The sequence below is a fragment of the Silene latifolia genome, chromosome 1 (genome assembly GCF_048544455.1).
Source record: "Silene latifolia isolate original U9 population chromosome 1, ASM4854445v1, whole genome shotgun sequence".
Lineage (NCBI taxonomy): Eukaryota > Viridiplantae > Streptophyta > Magnoliopsida > Caryophyllales > Caryophyllaceae > Silene > Silene latifolia.
Genome location: NC_133526.1, coordinates 86391674 through 86405543, shown reverse-complemented (window position 1 = coordinate 86405543; position 13870 = coordinate 86391674). Strand labels below are relative to the sequence as shown.

The window sequence follows — 13870 nt, the reverse complement described above, 5'->3', positions numbered from 1 at the left end:
TAGAAATTGCAAAATTTTATTTCGCAAAGAAAAAGTTAGAAAATTTTATTTTAAGAAGCTCGGAATAAATGTCATCGAGGCGCAAACCAAGGATTTGAAAATTTATATTTTAAAAATAGCTGGATTGTGAAATCCAATTTTACACACTAAAATTTTAAAATCTTAAAATTTAACTCGTAAAATTATATAAGAGCGTAAGATTTGAGTTACAAACTCGAATTTGAAAGTCGCAAAACAAAAGACGAGAAATAATTAGTGGACCAATCTTATCCACTTAATCGTGGGTTTTGTACTATAGGATTAGGATAAAGAAAATTCCATTTGGCTTCTTTCATATTTGACCGACCAAACTTTGACTTCCCCTAATTGATCTTCTTTCAATTCTTTTGTTTTCTGCTTTTCCAATTAGCCTATGGGGAGGAACAAATCAAATCAGTTCGATGCTCTGATATGGAACAAAACTAGCCGTTATTTGTGTCGTGGCCGCCACAGGCATGTCGATTAGGGACAAAATGATTGACAACGGGGCACCGTCGATCCCCTAGCTCCTGATATGGGATGAAAGTTGTAGCCATCATTTGAGCTACCGATCGGTAACCAGATAACTGATGGCGAAGCATCGTTGAAGTAGGCGCCTCCTTTGCTTTGTTGATTGATTTTGAACTTATACTCTTTAAATAATTATCTTCAAATTTTCCATCGTTGCTCAAGCTTACTATCCTGATTTGGGACAAGATCAGCGGAGGAGTGCCGACATAGCCATCATTGGAGCCCCTGATTGGCGACTGGATGACTGTTGATGGAGCATTGTCGAACCCTTGGCTGTGACATTCGAAAATATTTCTTGGCACCAGCTCCAATCCAGCTGTGAGTATTTCCGTCTCTTTTTTGACTGATTCATATTTATGCCTCTTTTCTTTGTTTTATTTCTTTACTGGTCAAGTCGTATGCTTGATTATACGATTGAACTGATAGTTTTACTGGTCTTGTGAGTCAAGTTGTGTGCTTGATACATAGCTTCTGGCCAAATTATGGGTGCTTCCCCTTTCTTAGTCGATTGATGTTGAATCCATGCTCTTTTTTTTGTTTTTTTATATTTTTGGTTTTATGGTTTTACCGATTTCTCGAATCAAGTAGTATGCTTGATAATACGACTCAACTGATTCCACAATTATGACATTAATGCAAATAATTTATGATGTAAGATGCAAGCAGTATGCTGATAATGCAATTAGAATGCTTATGATGCTAATGATGCAAGATGCTAATGTACTTAAGACAATGGAGACAAACACTAGCTAATTGACAATGCATTCTTTTCCTAAACTAGACCACGGACACATGACACATCTCATTTATAGTCCTGTTAATTTTTTTTTAAAAACGTGCTATTGAGCATGATCTGGGCAAGGGACATAGTACTCTACTCCTAGCTGCTTAGGTGTTGTGCCTATTGAATTGTCATTGCTTTGTAAGTCCTTACAATATTATTGGTCAGACTGCCGTCCAAATGTAGTCAAACATGTGCGCTGAGTGTTTCCTTATGCTCCTAGTCTTAACTGAACTTAACTTAACTGAAACTCATCACTATATGTTTTGTGGTAGCCCCCTGTTCAGGTCTTTCTTCTGTTTATTTTTTTTTTCCGACCTGGTGTGGGTCATGATTGTGCCGTTTTTTTTTTTACCTTGGAATTTTTCCTCACCTTGGAATTTGAGATTTATATTGTAATATGAGTTTTGCCTTCTTTATAGTAACAAGCTCGACTAATTACCCAAAACTAATACATCCACCGAATTCTTAGATGCTAAACGAGGGTGATAAATGGAATGGAGTAGGAGGGTCTATGGTGTTAGAAGACACTGGAGATCTGTGTGCCTCTCTCACTCACCTAAATGAATGAAAGGATCGTCCCAAAAGGTATGGAGACAATGTAACTGTGGAATTGACTCCTCTGAGAAATGAAAAAGTGACTACTCTTCAATTTTTATTTGCATCTTGGACTGGAGCTTTTTTGTCTTTTTTTACTGGAACTTTTTTTGTCTTTTTTTTACTGGAACTTTTTTTGTCTTTTTTTTACTAGAACTTTTTTTTGTCTTTTTTTTTACTGGAATTTCTTTTTTACAGGAACTCTTTTTTTGTCTTTTGAGATTTTTGATACGGGATTAAATTGCATATTTTGCTGGATTTTTTTGTCTTGTGATCTTTTGAGTCTTTTGACATTGGATTTGATTGCAAATTTGACTGTTTGAGTCTTTTGACACTGAAGTGCAACTTTGATTGGAACTTTTTGTTGACTTAATATGAGAGTTTTTGGTGTGAGTATTTTTCAGCTTGTATTGGTAATTGGACTCACATCTTTAGTTTATTATAAGGGACTAGTGGTCACCTATAAAATAGCACGGAGTGCGCGCTCCCGTGTCTTATTTAGTATGTTTGGACACGGTTGTACTGAGAATCTGGTTTGAATATTTTTGAGCTAATTTTCTAGCACCAATGGGAGTGAATGATAATATTTGCTAAAATGGTCGATTATATGAGTTTGTGCTCATCTAGTGGTCATTTGAGATATGAGAAATTGACAAATTTGGTAGATAGAGAGTTGTGCTCATTTAAACTAGTAGTCACATGAAGTGTGGAAAATTAACGAATCAAGTAGGAAGATGAAATCTCCAAACCTATAGGTCACCTAGTTAGAGACACGGCGATCAAGGAATTATCACACCACAGAGATGGAAAAGATGGTCAAATGCACGCCCTCGTTTAGGCTGATTCTAAGAAGTCGATTAATCTACACTAAAAATATACGACCTAAAGTATTTCAAATCTATTTTACTAGTTAAGGGTAAAAAGTAGAACAACTGACTAATAAAAATGACATATGCTCATTGTTTCATTTTTTTCTGCAACTAAAAAAGGACTAGGATGGTCCTAACTTAATTAGACACATGTAAACTAGTTTTTTTTTTAGGTAATGTCAGGAACACTCGTATGAGATTATATGACTATAAGAGTGATTTTTCTTGCTCAATTGACATGTTTGTTCTTACTCAGTTTTTTTTTTATACATCTGCAACTGAGAAAGGACTTGGATGGTCCTAATTTAAGCAAATTTTGATGGAAACTACATGTGAGTTGGTATTGTCTAGTCTTCCTGTACCCTTCTTTTATTCCCCAGCTAGAGTGGCTATTAAAATTAGGGTCTCGTTTACTCCTCCCTATCCCAGATCATGACATCTTAGCTCTTAGAAAATGATTTTTTTTTATTATTATTATTATAGCAAATAGGACTAGAATGGAGTACATATATTGAATGCTCATGTATCTAATACTAGCGATGACCTGTATGTTTTACATGCTCAGCATTATTGTTGCACTATTGGGCATTATTGTTGCACTATTGGTGTACTGGAATGGTGCTATGATGTGATGCATGCTCCAAATGAAACTTTGGCTAAGAATGGAATTATGGTGAATGCATACGTCTAACTTCCTAGGATGCATGCTCTATTTATCTGACATTGAAATGGACTGAATGCTTGATCCACATAGGACTGATGCAACTACTGATTAGTTTTTTTTTTTTGTACAGGATTGACTCATCGACTGAGGCAAGGTGTGATTTGTGTAGATGTAAGTATTGCATGCCGTACTGATGAATCGAATGGTAATATGCAAACAGACGCAGAACAAGTATGACGATAGCCTATGGATGACACTGTATGTAGAAGCAAATCAGACCCTATTGTGACCTCAAAGACCTGATGCGGGTGTTAGCTCTTAAAGACGGAATGCACATGCTGGACTTTCATTAAATGTGAAGCTTATGGAAACCCCAACCAGTGTGTATTATTTCTTTTGTATTAGTTATGGCTATGTGGGATGCAAAACTATACTCAGATGTCAGAAGGAACCTAATGCCATATGCAGATGATGTAGTATGCATGAGAACATGTAAAAGTTGGACTTTCATATATACCCTACTGTTCTATACGAGCAAATAGAGGTGCATAAACATCAATTTTAACCAAGCTCTATTCACAACATAAACTATCAATGTAGGGTGCTGGCAATGCATGCTTCTAACGTCATTTTTTTTTTGTCATTTTTTTTTCATCTGAGAGATTAATTAGTGGCCATGACACAATGTTTACAAATGAGACATACATAAAACATGACCTAGACAAAGGATCTACGGGATCTATGGTTAGGTTTGTGGGTAAGAAATTGGGTACTCACAACATTAAAATACCACGAGGGTATCTCTCGCTTTTGTGCTCCCCCAGTCATATGGACCAGACGAGTTGCCAAAATGCGACGTCATGAGGTGGAAAATATGTGTAAGGCCTAGTCGATCGAATGGACCTCCTAAGTATATAACATACTTTACCGAGGGTAAATTAGGGTAGCTTAAATGACATAATATTGACTTACGGAGAGCCTATGCCTTTTTTTTGTCATGTCCAATATATATATATAAAGCATACAAGTGAACAAAAAAAAAGATTAAAGTCATAAGCATAGAAGGAGAGAGTAGTTATCTTACCTGCCTACTGCTTAGCATAGTATAGCATGAGACCCGCATAAGCGGCACAATCCAAAACAAAGAAAATTGTCAAAAGCACAAGGAAGTACAATTTAACAATATTTTAAGCTTTTTAGACCACATTGAATTGGACTTATCATTTTTTAATTAGGCAGCAATATACACATGAAGCAATTTGATAGGTATTAAGCCACGCATTAAGACGTGAACACACGAGTTCCTCCAACTTGTCAAATCAAGACACAACCATATGCCTTTGTAAATAAAAAACGTCAAATATACAATAATACGCATATAATTTCGAGTCTTACCCTCTTACTATTCCCCAGCGGAGTCGCCACTGTGGGATCCCTGAAAAAATCTCCTTTTTTTTGAAAATAAGTAATTAATATGGAGTCGCCAGTAAGTTTTATAAAAAAAAACATACAAAAACAAGTTAACGGAAAAGGCCCCTTTTGATCCCTGGAATGGGGATTGATCCGTCACTCCGGTCTGAACCAAAGATTGCGGATTCGGGGGTAAAGGTACGATCAGGGAAGGTGTTAGGCACCCGGATCGCCCATCAAACTAACGGCCTGTACTATTTATTTGTAATATTATATATTTGACGAAAATAAGACAGAAAAAAGAAAGTTAGTAACAAACTTTATACAATTATTTACAAGGACAAATTAATAGGTTAGTTTACACAATAAATAGAGAAAATAAAGAAAAGACAATAAAAAGAAAGAGTAAAGAAAAACTTATTTGATGTCGGTACCCTCAGGCCTATGTGGATGTTGACTATGAATGAATTTCGATTTTGTCGTAAATTGTTGGTGATTTTGATCACAAGTACCTTTAAGTGTATTCGGGTTTCTTATGTCAAATCGGTTTGAGCTCGTAAAGGATATAATGTGAGTCGGGAATACGGAGTGTATGCTCATATAATCGTATATCGAGTTCATGTTTATAATGGATAAGGGACACTATAAAAGTGTTGTCGTAGTATATTATGTCCCCTATCGGGATTATATACTCGAGGTTAAAGTATTTCACATACTTGACGAAAATTGAGAAGCACAAATTTGACAATTATCAAATTTGCTACGTCCCCGATCGGGGTTACATATCCCCGACAGGGGTTGATGCCTCTCTGCATTTTCGCGCATGTGTGCATGTGTTTTTGGCAGTTATCATTCGTTTGTATTAACTAATGATTGGTTGGCATTAAAACCAACATCCTTATCCTCTCAATAAGTGTGCTATGCATGTGTATGTATTGCACGTATATAAACTTTTCTGAATGTTTGAAAACATACGAACATTTTGTGCATCTCATATTTGACATTTTAACAAAGTATAAACCAACCCTCTTATTGTTCATTGTTCTTTGTTCTTGCCTTAGACAAAGGAATCGTCTTATCCTACGGAGATTTCGTGATACCCAAAGGCTATAGGGTCGAAATACTCTAAGGAAAGTGTGTTCAACACGATTCGATTGGGTGTAATAAACCGTCTTATATTGTTTTCATTTCTGTTTTAGTGCCTTTATTTGTATTATTTACATACTTGTAATCTTTATAATACAAAAAATACAACATTCTTAGAGTATTCTCTGCATTTGGAAATGGATTCAATCAAGGACATGACTACCAAGTTTGAAAAGTTGGAGAAATTCGAGGGTGTCGATTTCCGTCGTTGGCAAAAGAAGATGCACTTCCTTCTCACCGCTTTGAAGGTTGTGTATGTGTTGAGTACTCCAGTACCGGAGATTGTGGGGGATGAAACTCTTGCGGAAATTCAACGAAAGAGAAGCAAGTGGGAGAATGATGACTACATATGTCGCGGTCACATCTTGAATGGTATGTCCGACTCTCTTTTTGACATTTATCAAAATGTTGAGTCCGCTAAAGAATTATGGGATCAACTTGAGTTTAAATATATGGATGAGGATGCTTCTAGTAAGAAATTCCTCGTTGGAAATTTTATGAATTATAAAATGGTTGATTCTAGACCGGCAATGGAACAATACAATGAATTGCTCCGGATTTTGGGACAATTTGCACAACATAAAATGGAGATGAATGAATCTATCTCGGTGTCTAGTATCATAGACAAGTTGCCTCCTTCATAGAAGGATTTTAAATATATGCTTAAACATAAAAAGGAAGAGTTGACTCTTGTTCAACTTGGTAGCCATTTGCGCATAGAGGAATCTCTAAGGGTGCAAGATAGTGGCAAGGGTAAAGGTAAAGATGTTATGGGATCCTCTTCCGTTAATATGATGGAAAAGGGAGAGGGTTTCAAGAACAAATTTAAGGGAAAGAATTGCCCTTTTAACAACACCAATGATGAGTCTAACAAGACACCGAAAGGTGCTTGTTGGGTTTGTGGAAAGACCGGGCATTTGAAAGCAAATTGCAAGGTTGGAAAGCACAAAAATAAAAAGGGTGCAAGTACTAGCCAAGGAGGACAAGGGTCTAATGACCAAGGTCCACCCACTAATCAAGGTCAGATTTTAGACATTGGTTTTAATTCGGTTGTGAATTATGTACCATTAATTTCTAAGGCATTTTATGTGCAGGATGATGTAGTGGCATGGTGGATAGACTCGGGGGCAACCAATCATGTTTGCAAGGATCGACATTGGTTCAAGGATTATGAACTAGTGAAGGATGGATCCGTTCTATATATGGGCAACGCGTCTACCGCTCCTATTGTAGGTCGTGGCATGGTGGTGTTGGAATTTAGTTCCAGAAATATTATAAAATTAAATAATGTATTACATGTACCCGGAATTAGAAAGAACCTTGTATCCGGTAGTTGTTTAAGTAAACTTGGTTATAAACAAGTGTATGAATCTAATAAGTATGTTTTATCTAAACATGGTGTATTTATTGGATTTGGTTATTATTGTAATGCCATGTTTATGTTGAATGTTGTTCCAAATGAAAGTTCCATATTTATTGCTTCCTCTATGAATGATACTTAATATCGTTGGCATGTGAGATTAAGACATGTACATTATAAAAGATTGGACACTATGTCTAAAGATGGTTTAATTCCATCATTTAACATGAACATTAATAAGTGTAATACTTGTATGTTGACAAACATCACAAGGCAATCATTTGGTAATGTGTCTAGAATCTCACATGTGCTTGAACTTATACATAGTGATTTATGTGATTTTCGCAATTATCCGTCTTTAGGTGGTAAAAAATATGTAGTGACTTTTATTGATGATTTTAGTCGATTTTGTTACATATATTTACTTCACACTAAAGATGAGGCAATTGATAAGTTTAAGGTCTTTAAAAATGAAGTGGAATTGCAACAATCGGTTTTGATTAAAAGGTTGCGTTCCGATAGAGGTGGTGAATATTATGAGCCATTATATTTTGAGTCAAGTGGTATCATTCATGAAGTAACTCCTCCCTATACACCACAATTAAATGGTGTAGCGGAAAGGAAAAATAGAGTCCTAAAAGAAATGGTTAATTCCATGTTGTCTTACTCGGGTTTGAGTGACGAATTTTGGGGTAAAGCCATGTTGACGGCTTGCTATTTATTAAATAGGATTCCTAACAAAAGGAATAAAGACACTCCATATGAACTTTGGTACAAAAAGAAACCAAGCTTGAATTATCTTCGAGTTTGGGGTTGTCGGGCTGTTGTAAGACTACCCGATCCCAAGATTAAAACCTTGGGGGAAAGAGGCATCGATTGCATATTCATTGGATATGCTGCGCATTCAAAGGCTTATAGGTTCTATGTAATTGAACCTAATGATTCTGTTTCGGTTCACACCGTAATTGAGTCAAGGGATGCGATATTTGATGAGAGTCGTTTCTCATCAATGCCGAAGCCAAGGGATCTAGTACCTAGTTCTAGTGGAGCTATTGAGGGAAGTGACAATGACACAACTCAAGAAGCAACACCTGAAATTCGTAGGAGTAAGAGAAAAAGGATTGCTAAATCCTTTGGTCCCGATTTTCATACTTATTTGGTTGAAGGTTCAAGGGATGGATGTGAAAACTATTATCCATATTGTTTTCACATTGATGAGGACCCTAGGACATTTGATGAGGCAATGAGGTCTCATGACTCTTCCTTTTGGAAAGAGGCGGTGAATGATGAGATGGATTCCAATAATGGGCAATAACACTTGGGTGCTTGCGGATTTACCTCGTGGTTGTAAACCATTGGGTTGCAAGTGGATCTTCAAAAAGAAGATGAAAGTTGATGGTTCTATCGACAAGTTTAAAGCTAGATTAGTTATCCAAGGCTTTAGACAAAAGGAAGGGATTGATTATTTCGATACCTATGCTCTCGTAGCTCGCATTACTACTATTAGATTGTTGATTGCACTTGCTACAATTAATAATCTAGTGATCCATCAAATGGATGTCAAGACGGCATTCTTGAATGGTGAGCTTAAAGAGGAGGTGTATATGAAACAACCGGAAGGATTTATTATGCCCGGTAATGAGCATAAAGTTTATAAATTAATTAAATCATTGTATGGACTTAAACAAGCTCCTAAACAATGGCATCACAAGTTTGATGAGGTTGTTTTATCCAATGAGTATCGACTAAATCAGTCGGATAAATGTGTGTATAGAAAATTTGATGACAACGGTAATGGAGTCATTATTTGTCTATATGTTGATAACATGTTGATCTTTGGTACCGACCAAAATCAAGTAGACCTTACTAAGGCCTATTTGTCATCAAGTTTTGCCATGAAAGACATGGGTGAGGCGGATGTGATACTTGGTATAAAGATCAAGCGTGAGAACAAGGGATTCTCTTTGACACAATCTCATTACATTGAGAAAGTGTTACAGAAATTCAATCATGCAAATTGTTCTCCGGTTAACACTCCAATGGATCCTAGTGTTAAGCTTATGCCTAATAAAGGTGAAGCTATTTCACAACTTGAGTACTCTCAAGTGATTGGGTGTTTGATGTATGCTATGACAAGCACAAGACCCGACATCGCCTTTGCCGTTGGCAAGTTGAGTAGATACACAAGTAATCCTAGTCTTGAACATTGGGTTGCGGTAAAACGTGTATTGAGATACTTGAAGCAAACCATGGATTATGGTTTGAACTATGTCGGATTTCCTTCGTTTTTAGAAGGGTATTCCGATGCTAGTTGGATCACCAACATGGAGGATCATTCATCTACTAGTGGATGGGTCTTCTTGCTTGGTGGAGGAGCTATCTCATGGGCTTCGAAGAAGCAAACTTGTATAACAAGTTCGACCATGGAGTCGGAATTCATTGCTTTAGCTGCGGCCGGTAAAGAGGCGGAATGGTTAAGGAATTTGGTTTATGAAATTCCGGTTTGGCCAAACCTATTCCTCCTATTTCTATCCATTGTGATAGTTCGGCGACCTTAGCTAGGGCTTATAGTGAAGTTTACAACGGAAAGTCTAGACACCTTGGTGTTAGACATAGCGCGGTTCGTGAGTTGATTACTCAAGGAGTTATTTCCGTTGATTTCGTGAGGACACATCATAATTTGGCTGATCACTTGACGAAGGGATTAGCTAAGGACTTGGTTATAAAGTCGGTAATCGGGATGGGTTTAAAGTCCGTCTAGATCTTTATGATAAGATACCCAACTTCCCTCTAACAAATTTTAGAGGCTAAGTTCAATGTGGAAGGCTTATTGTGGAAGATTGAGGCACATGTTATAATCCCGAAAGGTATGTGCATGACCTGCATGACAAGAGGTTGAAGTTTAATACTTCTTAATGAAATCTTTGACAAACTGCATTTTGCAGGTGTACGATGAAAGATTCACCTATGTGAGTGTGAAGTGTATCCGCTTCAAGAGGCTTGGACTTGGCTTCCTATACTCTCATGAAAGGATATGGACACAAGGCGGTCAATAGTGTCAAGTTTGTAACTTTAAGAGTTTATTGAGTCTATGTGTATATTATCGTCATGTATTCAATATGAGTTGAAAGGTTCAATCCGTGGGACACCTTGATTCTCGAATATTTGGAATGTGTAATATACTAATGTGGAAGTTCAATCCTTGGGACACTTTCATTTATGCCTAGACTTGTTTGCTTTGTTGTTTTATTTTGAAACAAGGGATACACTTAAATGGGGGAGGAATGTTGGTGATTTTGATCACAAGTACATTTAAGTGTATTCGGGTTTCTTATGTCAAATCGGTTTGAGCTCGTAAAGGATATAATGTGAGTCGGGAATACGGAGTGTATGCTCATATAATCGTATATCGAGTTCATGTTTATAATGGATAAGGGACACTATAAAAGTGTTGTCGTAGTATATTAAGTCCCCTATCGGGATTATATACTCGGGGTTAAAGTATTTCACATACTTGACGAAAATTGAGAAGCACAAATTTGACAATTATCAAATTTGCTACGTCCCCGATCGGGGTTACATATCCCCGACAGGGGTTGTTGCCTCTCTGCATTTTCGCGCATGTGTGCATGTGTTTTTGGCAGTTATCATTCGGTTGTATTAACTAATGATTGGTTGGCATTAAAACCAACATCCTTATCCTCTCAATAAGTGTGTTATGCATGTGTATGTATTGCACGTATATAAACTTTTCTGAATGTTTGAAAACATACGAACATTTTGTGCATCTCATATTTGACATTTTAACAAAGTATAAACCAACCCTCTTATTGTTCATTGTTCTTTGTTCTTGCCTTAGAAAAAGGAATCGTCTTATCCTACGGAGATTTCGTGATACCCAAAGGCTATAGGGTCGAAATACTCTAAGGAAAGTGTGTTCAACACGATTCGATTGGGTGTAATAAACCGTCTTATATTGTTTTCATTTCTATTTTAGTGCCTTTGTTTGTATTATTTACATACTTGTAATCTTTATAATATAAAAAATACAACATAAATTATTGGCTCTTATGCGCTTATATGAAAATTAAGACGATTTGTTTGTATGTAATTTGATTTGAAACTGGGATTGTATATTTTGAGACGGATGATTTGCGAGAGTATGGAATTGCCGATCTTATGAGAAAATTATTGTGTTTCGTAGTATTGTGTTCGTGGAATTGTGTTTTGTCCCCCTTTCTGTTTGCCTGATCAAGTCCATATTTATAGTAGGCTACTCGTGTCATAATTTGACTTGAATTGCACATTGAGTAATAGCCAAATATCATGATAAGCACCAAACACAAACTTATCTCCTAGCTACTATTTTTTTTATCTTGTAATGGCCTTCTAGAGTTATAGTCTTTGTAGACCAATAGAATATGTCAACTCCAGCCAACTTTTCTTAGCTTTCCGGGAAATCCAAGCCATGCTTTGTCATGGGTTTTCTTTACAGAAATTGGGCTTTTATTGTCCAAATTTCTACGGGCCTAACAACTTGATTATGCCTCTTTTGTAACTTATTGGTTTCGGGCCAATATTATGTCACTCGAGTAATTTGCATAAACAACACTCTCGGCTTATATCGAATGATTAATAATATGAAGTGGGATGAATAGGAACAATGGGCTATATGATGGTTATGTGCTATTATGAGTGGTTTCTCGGGAAATAAGCGTAAAGACCCTTTAATTATAACATTGTTAATTTCCATTTAGTCATTAAATTTGAGCCTCATCATCGGGTACCCGTAAGGCTAGTAGACAACTTTGAGGTGTCTACAGATGTATGCTTATTTTGTGAGCTTTATGTAATAAGACGAAGAGAGACGGAAGAATTATGTGAATAAAACCTCCCTCGACGTCTCTATTTATACTAAAAGCTGTTTCCTAAAATCCGTCAGGACGGATGCATGGGGAACAGCGCAGCAGTGTCTTTGCGCCTCTTGAAGGGACGCAGCTCTTCTTCGCGCCTCTTCCTCAGCCTTCTTTCTGTGATTTTCCGCGTTGGATCTTTCCTAAATTCCTCAACGAATAATTTCCTATTCATACGGGTTATTATTTTGGTAAATACGCCAGGTTGCCATATTTTGTGTTTTCTAATTTCACGGACACGCATTTCGATACGATATCGACATTTTCGTCATTTTAGCAAACTTATACATTTCTCTTTAATTTTCTTTTTTGGGGAATCATTTTACTCTCCTTCCACATTACATTTCAAACTTATATGTTTCATTTTTTTTATTTTTTTAGGGGGTAACTCTCCCTACCGTCCGGTCATTTCCGGCAAATTTTTTGCATTTTGCATTTTCGAGTCATTGTTTTGCGCTAATTTAGGCCATGTGTACAAATGTATGTTCTATGTGACTTCTATGTAAATTTCGGCAGCATGACGGCGTAAACCGTCATCTACCAAACCTGTTCAGAGCTAACCTGCAGGTACAAACAAAGCAACCCAGCAGCAAAGGCACTCATGCCATCATATATACAACCAAGAGAGTACATGTACACCAAACTGGGGGCTCGACCCCGAAACAAAATCCAAATGTCCATAATGTGGGTCCTAAAATCTACAAAATTTACAAAAATACAGCCAAAAAACAAGAAGCAACAAAAAAAGCTACTGCTGGTCGCCGTCTAGCTCAGCAACTCTCGCATCGAGAGCAACAACCTCGGCGTCGCGGACCTCGAGCTCCCTCAGCAGGCGAGCTCTCTACACTCGGGACTGGGCAAGCTCTCGCTCCAGCTCGCGCTCCCTCTAAAAGCAACAAGAACTGGCTCATGTCAATCATTTCAAACAAGAACCGCAACCGGTTGGCTACCCTCCACAAAGCCACGAACCGGGATGGCGCAACCTGCATTTCAAAAGGAAAATTCTCAAACGATTGGACAAACTCGAGCGAATGTGTTCTTACACAAAATTATACAACTTAGGAGACTCACCCTCCGAATTAGATGCTGCCACTCGTCCAAGCCAGCATCTCTCACCGCCACGTCAAAGTCACATAGCTTGGAGATCGTCGTCATCTCCGTCGCGTCAGTGTACTTAAGGGTCTCGGGGTACTCTGGGGGCTCGATGCCCGCCGCCTCGACCTCCTGAAAAGTCAGGTGATTTACATTAACCGATGATCATTCATTGTGTTCTCAAATAATCAAAAATGAAAGAGGATAAAGCACTTACCACAACCGGCCAGTACGCCAACCTCCCGTAGAGGAACGCCGAGTAGTCCTCACCAGGAAGAAGGAGGGCGTCGCCACCGACGCCAGCCAGGTCAGCCTCCCTCTCAGCCTCAGAAGGCTCCCTAAACATCGTCCGAGGAGGATTGATGGGAACCATCAAGACGTCCCGAGAGCACTGACGAGCCAAGTGCTTACCTAAGTACCACACAGGACCCATCGACGTCCTCAACAGTAACCGGCTTGAGCTCCTAGGTTGAAGGACCTCAGCCACGA

At 37.8% G+C, this 13870-nt stretch overlaps 1 protein-coding gene and 1 long non-coding RNA gene across 2 annotated transcripts; both read left to right on the top strand.

The window, feature by feature from the left end:
- The first annotated feature begins 261 nt into the window (after nucleotides 1-261).
- LOC141596227 (uncharacterized) lies at nucleotides 262-4033 on the top strand. The gene is made up of 3 exons (XR_012522425.1): nucleotides 262-867; nucleotides 1803-1918; nucleotides 3591-4033. It is a non-coding gene; the product is annotated as an uncharacterized LOC141596227 (long non-coding RNA).
- A 2120-nt stretch (nucleotides 4034-6153) lies between these two features.
- Nucleotides 6154-6660, top strand: LOC141649866 (uncharacterized). The gene has a single exon (XM_074458538.1). It carries the CDS (start codon nucleotides 6154-6156, stop codon nucleotides 6658-6660), a length of 507 nt encoding a protein of 168 aa, XP_074314639.1.
- Nucleotides 6661-13870: the final 7210 nt, after the last annotated feature.